Source organism: Gopherus flavomarginatus, chromosome 7 (assembly GCF_025201925.1).
Source record: "Gopherus flavomarginatus isolate rGopFla2 chromosome 7, rGopFla2.mat.asm, whole genome shotgun sequence".
Taxonomy (NCBI): Eukaryota; Metazoa; Chordata; order Testudines; family Testudinidae; genus Gopherus; species Gopherus flavomarginatus.
In genome coordinates this window covers 83,294,103-83,312,408 of record NC_066623.1, presented here as the reverse complement: position 1 = coordinate 83,312,408, position 18,306 = coordinate 83,294,103, and the positions used below count along the sequence as shown (strand labels likewise).

General features: G+C 45.6%; 1 protein-coding gene and 1 long non-coding RNA gene across 8 annotated transcripts in view; both read left to right on the top strand.

The window, feature by feature from the left end:
- BTBD8 (BTB domain containing 8) overlaps positions 1-18,306 on the top strand; it is a 78,818-nt gene that overhangs the window by 33,277 nt on the left and 27,235 nt on the right. For all 3 annotated transcript variants that reach the window (XM_050962087.1, XM_050962088.1, XM_050962089.1), the window contains exons 5-9: positions 10,867-10,956; positions 13,373-13,453; positions 15,225-15,321; positions 16,109-16,197; positions 16,448-16,550. In XM_050962087.1, coding sequence (XP_050818044.1) covers positions 10,867-10,956; positions 13,373-13,453; positions 15,225-15,321; positions 16,109-16,197; positions 16,448-16,550 — 460 coding nt within the window. The remainder of the gene's footprint in view (positions 1-10,866; positions 10,957-13,372; positions 13,454-15,224; positions 15,322-16,108; positions 16,198-16,447; positions 16,551-18,306) is intronic.
- On the top strand, positions 8,316-10,064 carry LOC127055344 (uncharacterized). 5 transcript variants are annotated; one of them, XR_007775461.1, is made up of 5 exons: positions 8,316-8,728; positions 8,841-8,952; positions 9,065-9,176; positions 9,289-9,512; positions 9,625-9,794. It is a non-coding gene; the product is annotated as an uncharacterized LOC127055344 (long non-coding RNA). The 5 variants fall into 5 exon arrangements; XR_007775457.1 differs by lacking the exons at positions 9,065-9,176; positions 9,289-9,512 and adding an exon at positions 9,849-10,064 and having other exon boundaries at positions 9,625-9,736; XR_007775458.1 differs by lacking the exons at positions 9,289-9,512; positions 9,625-9,794 and adding an exon at positions 9,849-10,064.

Below are 18,306 nucleotides of genomic sequence, written 5' to 3'. Positions count from 1 at the left end.
CGGCCAAGCCTAAGAAGGATTGGACCTGCTTCTTGGACCGTGGGACAGGCCACTTTTTGGATAGCATCTACCTTGGCCTGTAGGGGGTTTATGGTTCCTCGACCCACCTGGTGCCCCAGGTAAGTCACTCTGTTTTGGCCTATTTGACACTTTTTGGCCTTAACAGTTAGTCCTGCCTGCCTGATGCGCTCAAAGACCTTTTCCAGGTGTAGTAGGTGTTCGGGCCAGGAGTCTGAAAAAATGGCCACATCATCGAGGTAGGCAACTGCAAATTCTCCCAGTCCAGCTAGGAGACCATCTACCAGCCTCTGGAAGGTGGCGGGTGCATTTCGAAGGCCGAAAGGAAGGACATTGAATTCATACACCCCCGCATGGGTGACGAATGCTGACCTCTCCTTGGCAGGTTCATCTAGCGGTACTTGCCAGTACCCCTTGGTTAAGTCTATTGTAGAGATGAACTGGGCACGTCCCAACTTTTCCAATAGCTCATCGGTACGTGGCATTGGATAGTTGTCCGGACGAGTTACAGCATTTAGCTTACGGTAGTCCACGCAAAAGCGTATTTCCCCATCGGGTTTGGGTACCAGAACCACTGGAGATGCCCATGCACTGGTAGATGAGCGGATTATACCCATCTGTAGCATGTTCTGGATCTCCCGTTCTATAGCAGCTTGGGCATGAGGAGACACTCGGTAGGGTGGGGTTCTGATTGGGTGAGCATTACCTGTATCAATGGAGTGGTATGCCCGTTCAGTCCGTCCTGGGGTGGCTGAGAACAATGGGGCGAAGCTAGTGCACAGCTCCTTGATTTGTTGCCGCTGCAGACGTTCCAGGGTGGTTGAGAGGTTCACCTCTTCCACGCCACCGTCTTTTTTCCCGTCGTAGTAGACACCGTCAGGCCACTCAGCATCATCTCCCTGGACTGTAAACTGACAAACCTGTAAGTCTCTGGAATAGAAAGGCTTGAGAGAATTAACATGGTACACTTTAGGCTTTAGTGAGGAATTGGGAAATGCTATGAGGTAGTTTACAGCTCCCAGGCGCTCTTGGACCGTGAAGGGCCCTTCCCATGATGCTTCCATCTTATGGGCCTGTTGCGCCTTCAAGACCATAACCTGGTCTCCTACCTTGAAGGACCGATCTCTGGCATGTCTGTCATACCAGGCCTTTTGCTCTTCCTGAGCATCCTTTAGATTCTCTCTAGCAAGGGCTAAAGAGTGTCGGAGGGTGCTTTGTAGGTTGCTTACAAAGTCCAGAATGTTAGTTCCTGGAGAAGGCGTAAACCCCTCCCATTGCTGCTTTACCAACTGTAATGGCCCCTTAACCTCGTGACCATACACAAGTTCAAATGGTGAAAACCCTAAACTGGGATGTGGTACAGCCCTGTAGGCAAACAGCAACTGCTGCAACACTAGGTCCCAATTATTGGAGAATTCGTTGATGAATTTACGTATCATGGCCCCCAAAGTTCCATTGAACCTTTCCACCAGGCCATTGGTTTGATGGTGGTACGGGGTGGCAACCAAGTGATTCACCCCATGAGTTTCCCACAGTTTTTCCATGGTCCCTGCCAGGAAATTAGACCCTGAATCTGTAAGGATGTCGCAGGGCCAACCTACCCTGGCAAAGATGTCTGTTAGGGCCAGGCACACAGTGTTAGCCCTGGTGTTGCCTAGAGCGACTGCTTCTGGCCATCGGGTAGCAAAGTCCACTAAAGTCAGTACGTACTGCTTTCCTCTGGGCGTCTTTTTTGGGAAAGGGCCCAGAATATCCACAGCTACTCGCTGAAATGGGACCTCAATTATGGGGAGTGGCTGGAGAGGGGCCTTGACCTGGTCTTGAGGCTTTCCCACTCTTTGGCATACCTCACAAGACCGGACATACTTGGCAACGTCCTTGCCCATCCCCTCCCAGTGGAAGGACTTCCCCAACCGGTCCTTGGTTCTGTTCACCCCAGCATGGCCACTGGGATGATCATGGGCTAAGCTTAAGAGCTTCTCCCGGTACTTAGTTGGAACCACCAACTGTTTTTGCGGCTGCCATTCTTCCCGGTGTCCACCAGAAAGAATTTCCTTGTATAAAAGTCCTTGGTCTATAACAAACCGGGATCGATTAGAAGAGCTGAGAGGCGGTGGGGTGCTCCGTGCCGCCGCCCAAGCTTTCTGAAGGCTGTCATCTGCTTCCTGCTCAGTCTGGAACTGTTCCCTTGAGGCTGGGGTCACCAGTTCTTCCTCAGACTGTGGACTTGGGCTTGGTCCCTCTGGAAGCGATGTAGGTGATGGGGTTGTTTTCGTTGCTGGTGAACCGCTCTCTGCTGGTGCACCTGAGGGTATTTCAGGCTCTGGCTGAGCCTTTTGGGTATGGCTGTCTGTTGCTTCTGCCAGTTGTGGCTCGCTGGCGCCCACTGGCGTTGAGTTTGAAGAGGGGGTTTCACTTGCTGGTGCTGGTTGCTGTTCCAGTTCCGGGCCTGGGACTGGAGATGCTGTGGCTGTTTCAGTGGTAGGCATGGAATCTGGGTCCACTACCTCTGTCTGGGTCTCTGGTAACACAGACGGGGCCTCTGTGGACGGTTCAGGAACAGGAATGGGTCTGGAAGCTTGCCTGGTTTGGCTACGTGTAACCATTCCCACTCTCTTGGCCCGCCTCACCTGGTTGGCCAAGTCTTCCCCCAGTAGCATGGGGATAGGATAATTGTCATAGACTGCAAAAGTCCACATTCCTGACCAGCCTTTGTACTGGACAGGCAGTTGAGCTGTAGGCAAGTCTACAGCTTGTGACATGAAGGGGTAAATTGTAACTTTGGCCTTTGGGTTGATGAATTTGGGGTCAACGAAGGATTGGTGGATAGCTGACACTTGTGCCCCCGTGTCTCTCCACGCAGTAACCTTCTTTCCGCCCACTCTCAAATTTTCCCTTCGCTCCAAGGGTATTTGAGAGGCATCCGGGCCTGGGGATCTTTGGTGTGATGGTGGTGTAAAGAATTGCACTCGCATGGTGTTCTTGGGACACTTGGCCTTGATATGTCCCAGTTCATTACACTTAAAGCATCTTCCATCTGATGGGTCACTGGGCCGAGGTGAGTTACTGGAGACTGGCGAGGTTGAAGGGTAGGGTATCTGTGGCTTTACTTGGGTGGTATGTGGGGTCTTTGGCTGTCCTCGGTTGTAGGGTTTATGGTCTGTGTGCCCCCTAGGGTAATCGTTCCCCTTGACAGTAGCTTTCTTGCTTTCTGCCAGTTCCATCCATTTGGCTCCAATCTCCCCCGCCTCAGCGATATTCTTGGGGTTTCCATCTTGTATGTACCGCGTGATGTCTTCAGGAACACCATCCAAGAACTGCTCCATTTGTATGAGGAGGTTCAGTTCTTCCAAGGTTTGAATGTTGTTTCCTGTTAGCCAGGCCTCATAGTTTTTTGCAATGTAGTAGGCGTGTTTGGGAAATGACACCTCTGGTTTCCACTTTTGGGTTCTGAAGCGCCGACGGGCATGATCTGGGGTTATCCCCATCCTGTATCTGGCCTTGGTTAGAAAAAGTTTATAGTCATTCATTTGGTGCTTAGGCATTTCAGCTGCCACCTCTGCTAAAGGTCCACTGAGCTGTGACCTCAATTCTACCATGTACTGGTCTTCGGGAATGCTGTACCCAAGACAGGCTCTTTCAAAATTTTCCAAGAAGGCCTCGGTGTCATCACCTGCCTTGTAGGTGGGAAATTTCCTGTGCTGTGGAGCAATATTTGGCACCGGGTTGTTAGGGTTGGCTGGCACATGCAGCCCAGCTTTTACCAACTCCAGTTCATGTTTTCTCTGTTTTTCCTTCTCTTCATTCTCTTTTTGTTGTTTTTCCATTTCTTTTTGGTGTTTTTTCCATTTCTCGGTGGTGGGCCAACTCTTCTTCTGCTTGTTTCCTTCGGTAGGCTATCTCTTCTTCTTCTAGTTTTCTTTTGTGTGCTGCCTCTTGGGCTGCCTGTTCTCTTTGGAAGGCTGCCAGTTTCATGCTTTCTTCCTTTTCTTTCATCTCCATCTGTCGCCTGTGTTCAGCTTCTTTGATTTGTTCTTCGGCCTCAATTTTTGCCTTAGAAGTCATGGTTCCTGTTTTCTTGTGTTGGGGTGCCCTCTGGTGTTTATCTTCTGAACTGCAGGTTCTGTTGCCTCCTGAAGTCTGCCTAGCAACAGTGCTTTTTTCCTTTTCTCTCTCTAGCTACTGTTCAATGAAAGGAAACCAGAAAAACCACTTTATTTGCATGCATATAAGTGCCGGTACTTGCTTCCTAATGGGAGGGCTATTGCATGACAAAAGACGCTCAACAGCCTCTTAATGGCTTCTCGCTTAACATGCAAGCCACAAACTGCCAGAGAGAGCAGAAAAAAAAAATTTCTCTCTGGTTCCCTTTTAAAACCAACTGTTTCTCTCTGCTAAAAAGCCCTTAGCAGAGAAAAGAAAAATATAATATTCCTACTGGCTTCTGGATTCTGTCTATCTCCCACCCACTGCCACCATGTAATAACCTTAGTCCCAGATTTGGACCTTAGCGTCCAAAATATGGGGGTTAGCATGAAAACCTCCAAGCTTAGTTACCAGCTTGGACCTGGTACCTGCTGCCACCACCCAAAAAATTAGAGTGTTTTGGGGCACTCTGGTCCCCCTGAAAAACCTTCCCTGGGGACCCCAAGACCCAAATCCCTTGAGTCTCACAACAAAGGGAAATAATCCTTTTTCCCTTCCCCCCTCCAGGTGCTCCTGGAGAGATACACAGACACAAGCTCTGTGAACCCAAACAGAGTGAATCTCCCTCTCTGTTCCCAATCCTGGAAACAAAAAGTACTTTCCTATTCCCCCAGAGGGAATGCAAAGTCAGGCTAGCAATCCAACACACAAATCTCCCCTTGATTTCTTCCTCCCACCAATTCCCTGGTGAGTACAGACTCAATTTCCCTGAAGTAAAGAAAAACTCCAACAGGTCTTAAAAGAAAGCTTTATATAAAAAGAAAGAAAAATAAGTACAAATGTTCTCTCTGTATTAGATGATACAACACAGGGTCAATTGCTTAAAAGAATATTGAATAAACAGCCTTATTCAAAAAGAATACAAATCAAAGCACTCCAGCACTTATATTCATGCAAATACCAAAGAAAAGAAACCATATAACTTACTATCTGATCTCTTTGTCCTTACACTTGGAAACAGAAGACTAGAAAAAAGAAACTATTTCTCCAAAGCTCAGAGAAAGCAGGCAGACGACAAAAGACAAAAGACTCAGGCCATGTCTACATCTAAAATTTTGCAGCGCTGGTTGTTACAGCTGTATTAGTACAGCTGTATAGGACCAGCGCTGCAGAGTGGCCACACTTACAGCAACCAGCGCTGCAAGTGGTCTTAGATGTGGCCACACTGCAGCGCTGTTGGGCGGCTTCAAGGGGTTTCGGGGAACGCGAGAGCAAACCGGGAAAGGAGACCAGCTTCGCCGCGGTTTGCTCTCGCGTTCCGCGAACCCCCCTGCAAACCGCAGGGAAGGAGACCTGCTTGCTCGGGTTCGGGGAACGCAAGAGCAAACCGGGGAAGGAGACCAGCTTCGCCGCGGTTTGCTCTCGCGTTCCGCGAACCACCCTGCAAACCGCAGGGAAGGAGACCTGCTTGCTCGGGGGTTCGGCGAACGCGAGAGCAAACCGGGGAAGGAGACCAGCTTCGCCGCGGTTTGCTCTCGCGTTCCCCGAACAAGCAGGTCTCCTTCCCTGCGGTTTGCAGGGTGGTTCGCGGAACGCGAGAGCAAACCGCGGCGAAGCTGGTCTCCTTCCCCGGTTTGCTCTCGCCTTCCCGGAACCACCCAGCAAACCTCAGGGAAGGAGACCTGCTTGCTCGGGGTTCGGGGAACGCGAGAGCAAGCCGGGGAAGGAGACCAGCTTGATTACCGAGCTTCCTCAGGTATGCTGGGATACCTGCTTATTCCACGGAGGTCAAGAAAAGCGCTGGTAAGTGACTATACTTGATTACCAGCGCTGGATCACCAGCGCTGGATCCTCTACACCCGAGACAAAACGGGAGTACGGCCAGCGCTGCAAACAGGGAGTTGCAGCGCTGGTGGTGCCCTGCAGATGTGTACACCTCCTAAGTTGCAGCGCTGTAACTCCCTCACCAGCGCTGCAACTTTCTGATGTAGACAAGCCCTCAGACACTCAATTCCCTCCACCCAAAGTTGAAAAAATCCGGTTTCCTGATTGGTCCTCTGGTCAGGTGCTTCAGGTGAAAGAGACATTAACCCTTAGCTATCTGTTTATGACACCAATAGCTAAGGCAAGCAAGTTTGTTTACATATACGGGAGATAATGCTGCCCACTTCTTATTTACAGTGTCACCAGAAAATGAGACCAGGCAAATTCTCATGACTCTTTTGTAGCCAGAAATGCTAAGCATTCATACGCCCCTTCATGCTTCAGCCACCATTCCAGAGGACATGCTTCCACGCTGATGATGCTCGTTTAAAAAAAAAAGAAAGAAAATGTGTTTAATTAAATTTGTGACTATACTCCTTAGGGGAGAATTGTACATCTCCTGCTCTGTTTTACCCACATTCTGCCATATACAGTAACTCCACACTTAACGTCCTCTCGCTTAACGTTGTTTCGAAGTTGCGTCGCTTCTCCATTAGGGAACATGCTTGTTTAAAGTTGTGCAGTGCTCCCTTATAACGTCGTTTGGCTGACTTTACAAGGGAGCATCGCACAAGTTCCTCTTCTCCGCTTCCCTCACTGCCAAACAACTGTTTGGCAGGGATTAGGATTTTCTGGAAGGGAGTGAGCAGGGAAGCTGCTCCCCCCGCCTCCCTCGGAAGGCAGGGCCACCCGAACACAGGGGCTTTAGGGGCTGAAGGGCCCTGGGCTAAGGGGGCCCCAGGGCGAACACCTGTTCTCACTTTCAGATGATGCTGTAAATAAGAAGCAGGCAGCATTATCTCCTGCAAATATAAACAAACTTGTTTGAGCGATTGGCTGAACAAAAAGTAGGATTGAGTGGAGTTGTAGGCTCTAAAGTTTTACATGGTTTTATTTTTGAATGCAGTTATTGTTTTGTACATAATTCTACATTTGTAAGTTCTACTTTCTTGATGAGTGATTGCAGCAGAGTACTTGTGTTATATGAATTGAAAAATGCTGTTTTTTATTTTTACAGTGCAAATATTTGTAATCAAACATAAATATAAAATGAGCACTGTATACTTTGTATTCTGTGTTGTAATTGAAATCAATATATTTGAAAATGTAGAAAACATCCAAAAATATTTAAATAAATGGTATTTTATTATTAACAGCACAATTAATCACGATTAATTTTTTTAATTGCTTGACAGCCTGAAAATTAGAGTATAGTTCTTCTCATGTGTTCATGTAGGAAGCACACCCCATTTTGTTGGAACATACTAATATATCAGAATAGACTGAAACTTACCTTTTTGCTAGGAGGCGGGTAGTTACTCTTGAGTGACTGAAGTTTTAGCTATATCTTTCATAAATATTTCTTTGTTAAAATCAGTATACTATAAGTATGGGCAAGAGGTCCAGAACATAACTGTCCGAAGTGTTATATATATATAAATTGAATTTAGTGTTTGTCACGGAGTCACCGGGCGATGCTCTGGAACTGCTCCCCACCAAGCCAGTCAGGACTTTGGGGAGCCTCCTCTCCCTTGGAGCAGACTTGTTCAGGGCAAGAAGCTCACACAGCTTCACCTTCTGGGTCTCTCCTTGGAGCATTTAGCATCCTGTGCCCCTCCGTGTGCTTCCCACAGCGAGTCCATCCCAGCGGGGTCCTGGGGAAGCCACCGGGTTCTGCACCTCCACTTTGCAGTCAGACGTGACTCTCAGCCAGCCAGTAAAACAGAGGTTTATTTGATGACAGGAACAGGGTCTAAAACAGAGCTTGTAGATACAGCGAACCGGACCCCTCGGCTGGGTCCATTCTGGGGGGCAGTGAGCCAGACCCCCACGTCTGCCCTCCACCCTTGACCCCAGCCAGCTCCAGACTAACAACCCCTCCCAGCCCCTCCTCTCTCCTTAGCCCCTTTCCCGGGCCAGGAGGTCACCTGATCCCTTTGTCTCCAACACCTTCAGCTGGCACCTTTGCAGAGGAGGGGCCCAGGCCATTAGTTGCTAGGAGACAGAGTGTCAGGCATTTAGGTGCACTGGCCCTTTGCTCTGCCAGATACTTAAGAACTGCCATGGGGACACTGAGGCACCAACACAGTATTCAGAGAAAACATTAAGAACTTTCCCAGTTCGTCACAGTGTTATGCTGTAATATAATAAAAGCTGCAAACTTGTGTCTTTGGGCTTGTCTACATCAGAAAGTTGCAGCGCTGGTGAGGGAGTTACAGCGCTGCAACTTTGAAGGTGTACACATCTGCAGGGCACCACCAGCGCTGCAACTCCCTGTTTGCAGCGCTGGCCGTACTCCCGTTTTGTCTCGGGTGTAGAGGATCCAGCGCTCGTGATCCAGCGCTGGTAATCCAATGTAGACACTTACCAGCGCTTTTCTTGACCTCCGTGGAAGGAGGAAGCCTCTGGTAATCAAGCTGGTCTCCTTTCCCGGTTTGCTCTCTCGTTCCCGGAGCCCCGAGCAAGCAGGTCTCCTTCCCTGCGGTTTGCTGGGTGGCTCCGGGAACGAGAGAGCAAACCGCGGCGAAGCGGGTCTCCTTTCCCGGTTTGCTCTCTCGTTCCCGGAGCCCCGAGCAAGCAGGTCTCCTTCCCTGCGGTTTGCTGGGTGGCTCCGGGAACGAGAGAGCAAACCGCGGCGAAGCGGGTCTCCTTTCCCGGTTTGCTCTCTCGTTCCCGGAGCCCAGAGCAAGCAGGTCTCCTTCCCTGCGGTTTGCTGGGTGGCTCCGGGAACGCGAGAGCAAACCGCGGCGAAGCGGGTCTCCTTTCCCGGTTTGCTCTCTCGTTCCCGGAGCCCCGAGCAAGCAGGTCTCCTTCCCTGCGGTTTGCTGGGTGGCTCCGGGAACGAGAGAGCAAACCGCGGCGAAGCGGGTCTCCTTTCCCGGTTTGCTCTCTCGTTCCCAGAGCCCAGAGCAAGCAGGTCTCCTTCCCTGCGGTTTGCTGGGTGGCTCCGGGAACGCGAGAGCAAACCGCGGCGAAGCGGGTCTCCTTTCCCGGTTTGCTCTCTCGTTCCCGGAGCCCCGAGCAAGCAGGTCTCCTTCCCTGCGGTTTGCTGGGTGGCTCCGGGAACGAGAGAGCAAACCGCGGCGAAGCGGGTCTCCTTTCCCGGTTTGCTCTCTCGTTCCCAGAGCCCAGAGCAAGCAGGTCTCCTTCCCTGCGGTTTGCTGGGTGGCTCCGGGAACGCGAGAGCAAACCGCGGCGAAGCGGGTCTCCTTTCCCGGTTTGCTCTCTCGTTCCCGGAGCCCCGAGCAAGCAGGTCTCCTTCCCTGCGGTTTGCTGGGTGGCTCCGGGAACGCGAGAGCAAACCGCGGCGAAGCGGGTCTCCTTTCCCGGTTTGCTCTCTCGTTCCCGGAGCCCCGAGCAAGCAGGTCTCCTTCCCTGCGGTTTGCTGGGTGGCTCCGGGAACGAGAGAGCAAACCGCGGCGAAGCGGGTCTCCTTTCCCGGTTTGCTCTCTCGTTCCCGGAGCCCAGAGCAAGCAGGTCTCCTTCCCTGCGGTTTGCTGGGTGGCTCCGGGAACGCGAGAGCAAACCGCGGCGAAGCGGGTCTCCTTTCCCGGTTTGCTCTCTCGTTCCCGGAGCCCCGAGCAAGCAGGTCTCCTTCCCTGCGGTTTGCTGGGTGGCTCCGGGAACGAGAGAGCAAACCGCGGCGAAGCGGGTCTCCTTTCCCGGTTTGCTCTCTCATTCCCAGAGCCCAGAGCAAGCAGGTCTCCTTCCCTGCGGTTTGCTGGGTGGCTCCGGGAACGCGAGAGCAAACCGCGGCGAAGCGGGTCTCCTTTCCCGGTTTGCTCTCTCGTTCCCGGAGCCCCGAGCAAGCAGGTCTCCTTCCCTGCGGTTTGCTGGGTGGCTCCGGGAATGAGAGAGCAAACCGCGGCGAAGCGGGTCTCCTTTCCCGGTTTGCTCTCTCGTTCCCGGAGCCCAGAGCAAGCAGGTCTCCTTCCCTGCGGTTTGCTGGGTGGCTCCGGGAACGCGAGAGCAAACCGCGGCGAAGCGGGTCTCCTTTCCCGGTTTGCTCTCTCGTTCCCGGAGCCCCGAGCAAGCAGGTCTCCTTCCCTGCGGTTTGCTGGGTGGCTCCGGGAACGAGAGAGCAAACCGCGGCGAAGCGGGTCTCCTTTCCCGGTTTGCTCTCTCGTTCCCAGAGCCCAGAGCAAGCAGGTCTCCTTCCCTGCGGTTTGCTGGGTGGCTCCGGGAACGCGAGAGCAAACCGCGGCGAAGCGGGTCTCCTTTCCCGGTTTGCTCTCGCGTTCCCGGAACCCCCCTTGAAGCCGCCCAACAGCGCTGCAGTGTGGCCACATCTAACACCACTTGCAGCGCTGGTTGCTGTAAGTGTGGCCACTCTGCAGCGCTGGCCCTATACAGCTGTACTAATACAGCTGTAACAACCAGCGCTGCAAAACTTTAGATGTAGACATGGCCTTTGAAAAATCTATTCCACTTTCTCTTTTGGAGGAACGGGTAAGTCTTGCAGCAATTGATTTCTTCTGTTTATGTGAATACTAAAGGTGTACTAGAAACTAGCTTTAACTGAGAACTTTCAGAGTATTAGTTTTCTTCATTATTATAACATTGTGAGATTAGTTGCCAAAGATATTGGGAGAAAAAGATATGCAGTGCACAGATACCTTGATGTGTAAGGACAAAGATCTGAATCAATCTCATCCAAGTTTTGTCTTGTAATAAACATCATTTCACTAGATAAAAATATTTACTTTTTTCCCTCCTCAGGGCCATTTTATGTGCCAGATCTAGTTACTTTGCTGCTATGCTGAGTGGAAGTTGGGCTGAAAGCTCCCAAGAGCACATCACTCTTCAAGGGTAAGCATAGTTTTTGCAAGCCATAGGGGGGCAAAGGTAGGCAATTTAAAATCACTGTAAATATGCAGCAACCATGCTGCATACAAAGCAATTCATAGTAATCTGCTGTGATTTTTTTCTTCAATTTAATAAATTTCTGGAGTAGTATTTTGACTTGGCTAGTAGAATACAGTGGTTTTGATGTTTCTCTTAAATTTATCAGTTGGGGGGAGAAAAGGGGAGCATTCATCAACCTCATCCTTTTCCATAATCCACATTTTAGTGTCCCACAGCCTACATGAAGGTTTTTTCTCTCGTCTTCTATTTAACCTCACTGATGCCACAAAAATGTGCCCTGTACAGCTGAGCTGTCTCATAAATTTTCATAGCTCTTTAGGATGCACATTTAGGATATCAAAACAAATCAACTATTCAGTTTGTAGGTCACTTTTAACCAATGTGATTCAGGATCATTGTACACTAGGAAATTGAATCATGGCTGGAAATATTTTGTCCACAAGTGCTCAGAACAATTTTGCTGCTAGTTTATAGCAAATAAAGCTCTTCTTGAGTCTTATTACGTATTGTATGGATGAATCAAGGACTTTGGTGTCTCTGGGGATGTCGATTCTGTTCCTTTCAATGCCTCAAAAATTTCATATAAAATTTCCATTAAATATTAATAACTTATCATATAATATGTAATACTGCATTACAAAGTGTACCTAATGTACACTAACCCTAATGCCCTGTAAACTAATGGCAACTAATATGGCATTCAGGTCATTTCAGACCCACTTTTCTTTACAAAGAACCATGTACATTCTAGAGTGTTAAAACATGTATACACTTTGTCTTGATATAAAGTGGTATGACCGAGCAATCCTCCCCTAGTTTTTCCTTATTTTAAATTTCCTATTTTAATAACGTTTCTGTGACATCATGAAAGGTTTTGTTTTTACTCTTTTTATTTTTTTAAAACCACTAAAGCAGTTTGTATATTTCTCAGTTGTGCTATATAGTGAATTTAAAAAAAAAATCAAATGACGAAGTGTTGTTTTTGTACCTTGCCTGCATCCTACCCTCAGTAATTGATCTCCATCTTTCTGAATAGCTAAGGAATTTCAGTCATTATTTTTCAGTAAAGACTTTCTCCTGAATATTGTTAATTTTTTTTACAAGCATGTGTAAGTCTAAATAATATCTTGTGGTTTCCAGGTATTAAGAGCTAACTAGAGCCATTATTGTACCGCTACTACCTTTTCAAGTTCAGTGTTCTGCTTTGTGTGGATTTTCCTGCTGTCTTTATAAACACTTATGAATAAAGTGCATATGGCTTATTCTGAAATAATAAAAATGCTGCTTAAGATAACAGCTGTCAAGACAGCAGGGAAGCCTTTTCTTGCTGTTTTAATGGCCATCCTGTGTGCTAATGCAGAGACAACTGTGTTGATTTTGCTGCTTAGCATGTTGCAACCAATTTTGTTCTTTGTTTTTAGTCATCACTGTCTGTTGCTTCAACATGTTTAATGTTTTAAGAGGTCTCTTATTAACATGTGTGAGTAGTTCCCATTTACAATAATGGCCATGGTGCCTGTGTGTTTTGGGAATTAGACTTTGAGATTAGGATTAATACAATAATGTAATTATTCTGAAAATTGTGTTCACCAGTATAAATTCTGCTTCCATTGACTTTGATGGTAAAACTCCCATTATCTACAACGGTGGAAGATCAAGCCCATAGAAATGTTCTAAATATGTTGAGATCTGACTTCTTACTATTACAGTGCAAATGACAATACATTTTTATAAAAAGTAAAGTTTAAATAATCTCTTAGATTTAAGAAATCCGTAACAGTAAATTATTTATTAAACGTATACAGTAAACACAAAAAATGGAGTGTTGTCTAGTGATATATTTTAAGATGATGAAAATATCTTGCTTGCACACACATCAGTAAAATAATCTTTCATTTAGAGAACAACTATAAATCTCAGTATCAAGTAATTTTAGCCTGGTTAGAACTTTAATCGGAAACGCTTGCATTATGAAGCTTTAGTTGGACTACTCATATTAGTGATGTTACTCACAAGCTGAAGTGCCATAGATTAAACTTGGAAACTGCTTTAATTTTTTTGTAGCAGTGTTAGTCCCAGGATATTAGACAAACAAGTTGGGTGAGGTTATATATTTAATTGGACCTGAAGAAGAGCTCTGTGTAAGCTTGAAAGCTTGTCTCTCTCACCAACAGAAGTTGGTCCAATAAAAGATATTACCTCATCAATCTTGTCTCTTTAATTTTATTCATTTCCTTTCCATAGTTTTTCATAGTATGACCAGATGACACATCAACCTTCTGAACCATTTTATAAAATATCAGCAATAGATTTTATTTTGAACATGTCTCTTGTAGTGATTTTCCTTTCTATTTTGCAGCATAAACCATGTAGAAATGAATGTCCTATTGTATTTTATATATGGAGGAATGCTGGACTTCCCAAACAAAGCTGATGCTGGGTATATGTCAAGTTTTATTATTTTTAATTGCACTTCATGCCTATTCTGCCTTTTCTCAGTTCAGATTCAAATGGAAAATGCATCTTGTAGTATAAATAAGACAAAGGTATCAAATGTAATGATAATTGCACTTAAGCATATTTTGAGGAAATTCCAAAAATAATATAATTTTTAGATAGATCATGTTGTTTTATTCAGCAGCTACTGGAAACGTTGGACCAGCAGCTCTCTAGAAAATTATTAGGAGAAAAATGTTTGGAAAACAAACAGTATAGCCGTTTATGCTAAAATAATTTGACACTTCGTGCTGTACATTCTGTTTTTTACTCAGCTTTTAGAACAATATGAACAATGTGAGATGATACTTTGTAACAAATATTTAGAATGTAATATTTGAAAGAACTTTTTGAATTAGTGAGATGTCCTGCTGTTGGTAAAATAATAGATCCACAGAAAATAGTTGAACAGTAACATGAAACACTTGCAGGCAATCTTTTTTTTAAATGATTGGTCGAAACCCTCTCCCCAGTGTATAGCTGGTGTAAACAACCCTACGGAAATCTGTAGATCTTGGGAATGGTATAGAACTCATCCATTAAGGTAGCAGGCTGCATTGGAGCCACTCCATAACTGCTAATTCAGCCATTGCATGTTCCCTGACTGTATCCAGCAAGGAGGTTTTGGCATCTGCAAAATCATGGATGCACTGGGCCCACTCCCAAAATATTCCTCGCTGGTTGTACCGATTGGAGCTGTTGTGTATAGCTCACGGTGTGCAAGTGTACACACACTCTGGGTTGTTTTCCTATGTCATCTGCTCTCCCCCAATTCTTTTCTGTAGAATTGCACTAGTTCTGTTATTCACGGGATTCCATGTCTATTAAATTGTACAATATTATAGCATCAGGATCGCAAACCAGTCAATGAGAGTTTTGAAATTTTCGTTGTAATCTGTTATATAGAAGCTCTTCTTAAGTGTGCTAGTAGATGTCAAGAACATAATATCTGAATAGTGAAAATCATTTGTTGTTCAAAGCTTATTCCCCCAAGATGACATGGAATTATATTTAAAATGTCCCCTACAAATCCTTGCCTGGAATGGGCCATATTCTAGAGGTATTAATTATTTTACAAAATTAGTAGTTTTTACTATGCTTTTCTGTTATTTGGAAGTGACTCTCATCACTGATGTAATTCTCAGATGCCAGACTACATAACCCATAACATCATATATAACCCTTGTAATGGGCAGCAATGAAATGCTTAAATCATCCTACTTCAGCAACTAGAAAAGAGCACTTGCCCTCAAAATGGAGAGGTACTGAAAGCCCTATAAGAAGTTCTGTGAGCTTCAGGAAGCAGCTCTAGAGGGTGACTCTGTGTTAGTTGTAGGTTGTTTTTTTTTTTTTTTAGCTAGGTTTGTTTCTGTTTGAGGACTGTATTTTGGAACATTCTAGACCAGTGGTTTTTCACCTTTTTTCATTTTCAGACCCCTAAATATTTTTGAATGAAGGTGTCTCCTCCTTTGGAAATCTTAGACAGTCTGTGAACCCGCAATGGTCTGCAGACCACAGATTGAAAACCACTGTTCTAGACATGTACCATGTACTTACACTTATTCAGTACACAGTGGTGTATAGAAACTTCTAACTGAGAAGAAAAAAGGGGTTAGGAGGAGGTCATTTGGGTTGCAAACTGTCTTGTAAGCAAAAATGTGAACTTCCAGGTTGTATGGTGATTTTGATTCCTATCATTACTGCTCTCACTTCAGTCGAATACTCAGCGTTGCTGATATGTATGGGCTAGACGGACTGAAAGAAGTAGCTATCTATATTCTCAAAAGAGACTACTGCAATTTTTTTCAAAAGGTATGTGTTTCAGTTTTACACTACTATGTGAGCCAAAATGCCAGGGGGGAGGGATTTGATTCTTCTATTATAAGTCAGATTGTTGAGATGTTTAATTGGACCTGAAGAAGAGCTCTGTGTAAGCTCGAAAACTTGGCTCTCTCACCAACAGAAGTTGGTCCAATAAAAGATACTACCTCATCAGTCTTGTCTCTTTAATTTTATTAGTTCATTTCCAGTTTAATAACAAAGAATCATTCTGTTACTACTGAGGGTGCTAGGCCAGGGTCTGCAGTTCCTACACTCTTCTTCCTAATTCCATCAAGTTAAATGGGATTACTAATGGAAGTAAGGCCTGCAGGGTCAAGTACCTATTTGTATAACAACAGTGAAGTAGGCAGTTTGTAAACCATAGTCGAAAAAATGCAATATTCCACTATAGCAGTTAAACTTTATATTAAATTTCTTAGAATAATAGCCATTGTCATGTAGCTTTATATTGTTGGGGGTTGTATACAGACATGTTGCATACTTGGAAGTATATTTTTCAGGTATTTCTGTTCAGTTGAAAATTGAAAGTTGAAAACCCAAGTTTTTTTTAGTTGAATGTGTCCGTACGGTAGATCCAACCCTGCACCATTGCCGCTGATTTCAGCGGAAGCAAGAGTAGGCCCATTATGCATAAATTTGCACAAATATAAATATTCTGGTCACTGACAATATTTCAGGCTAAACTGAAGACTTGTATATCTGCATGTTTTCTATAAATCAATGTACAGTAAGTATGATTATTTTCTCACAATTTTAGCCTATTCCTGGAAGGCAGCAACATGTGCTAGAATGCCTAGCTATTGCTCATTCAATGGAAGTCGAGAACCTTTATGCTGCTTGCATGAAGTAAGTGAAATAAAATGCATTACAGTTTATGCTTTCCATTTTCATTGTTCATTCTTTAATTTAACGTGTTTTGAAAGACTGAACACAACTTTGGGAGGAACTTAAAGTTCATATTTTAATCTATTTTTTTCCATGAAAACTCATGGGGCTCATTTATGTTAGCAGAGGTGAAGATATTACAATAATAGTTATATGAAATTTCATCTATTTTTCTTTCTTACTTACTTAAGTAAAGTTCTTATTTTAACAGATGGATAGTAAAATATTTTGTGAAATGTTGGTCAGAGAGGAGCTTTGCCAGTTTACCCACTGAACTTCAGAACAACTGTCTTACTGTGATAATTCAATCTTTGGTAAGTATGTACCTACTGAGTGCTTACATGTATGTTACTTTAAAATTGTGCTTATTTAGCTTTGCAAAGGAATCAAAAAGTCAATTAATATTAAACATGCCTTATTAAATGTATAGTATATTAATCATAGTAAATGAAAGATAAATTATATAAATGAAAACACACAAACACTGACATACAAATACAGTCACACTGGTGTTTCATGGAACACATGATGATGGAAAATCTCAAACCACTCCAAAATATAGCCATTTAAGAGGAGTTTATCAAAATCCATATTCTGACAGAATAGTGCAACGTTATACATTCAAATAGAGAGAAGGAACAATTGTAGTAATGATCAGGTTAATTCTTATACCAGAGGTGAAACTCTGGCCTGATTGGAGTAAGTAGGAGTTGTACCACTGACTTCAATGGGTCCAGGAGGATTTCACCCCAAATTTTAATTTGGAGACTTATGCATAAGCTGGTTGGTGGGATTTTTTTCTCCAGGCGAAAGTGTTTTGCTGTCAGTGAGCGGGTACGAGCCATCTGCTTATACGTAGGGCCTGTGTCTCTCATGGAGGTCATAGATTCCATGACTTCCTGTGACTTCCATGACTTTTGCAGCTGCCAGTGTGGCTGACCCCCACGCTGCCCAAGCAGCTGGCACCAGGGACAGCTGCTCAGGTGGCTCCGGGGACAGCCACACTAGTCGCTGCTGGAGCAGCTCTGCAGCCAGCCACTGCTGGAGCTGCCCTGGGGACCACCCAAGCAGCAGCAGATGTGGCTGGCCCAGGGACTGCCTGAGGAGCAGTCCTGGGGACAGCAGGAGCAGCTGTAGCTTGGCGGCTGCCAGCAGCAGTCCCAGGGACAGCCAGAGCAGCGGCAGGATTGTGACCCTGGGGGTGTCCGGAGCAGCCCCTGCTTGGTGGCCCCCGGCAGCTGGTGCCGCTAGCCTCCCCACCTCCTGAGAAGCAGCCCTCCAGATAAGATTTAGTCAGGGTATCTATAGTACAATCATGGACAGGTCACGGGACTGTGAATTTTTGTTTATTGTTCATGACCTGTCCATGACTTTTTTATTAAAAATACCCATGACTAAATCATAGCGTTACATATAGGGAACTAATCTCTCAAAATCGTTAGTGTCTGTAATTTTTGATTGTCTTAGCTTAATATTAAGCTGTTTTATCTTCCGTTTCACAAATGGTCAACACTGATATGACCTCTGAATGTATCCATCTTCAGACCTTACCTGTTGTTGTTAATGTTGTGTGTTTTTACATTCAATTCATACTGCCTGAATTTACAGATTTTCCTCTCTGGGATTTGTGGAATGAATATCTGGGGTGATTTAGTGGGTCAAATTCAAATGTGAGTTATGCCAGCTGAAAATTTGAGCTAGAATGTGCACTGTATCACAGCACAAATAAATATAGTTTGTACCCTGAAAGCTATCTTTGTCAGAAAGTTACATGGTACCTAGGATGAGATTCTTATCCCCACTCTAGCTGCTTCACACTGGCTAAAGGGGCTGAAACAGTGTTAGAGAGGCTCTAAACGACCTGTTTTTTAGCTGGGTATGATTTCTCCTGTGCAAGCACTGTAGAGTCAGCCATAGTGTGTCTTCTGATGACCCCCACATAAGCCCTGGAGTAAGGTGTGTGGTGGGGGCAAGGTGGGAGGGGTGGAGTTGCAGCATGCAGTGCCGCAGAGATTCTGGGCAGTGCTGAGGCCCATCGGGTGATCCTGGGCAGCTGACAGGCCTGTGGAA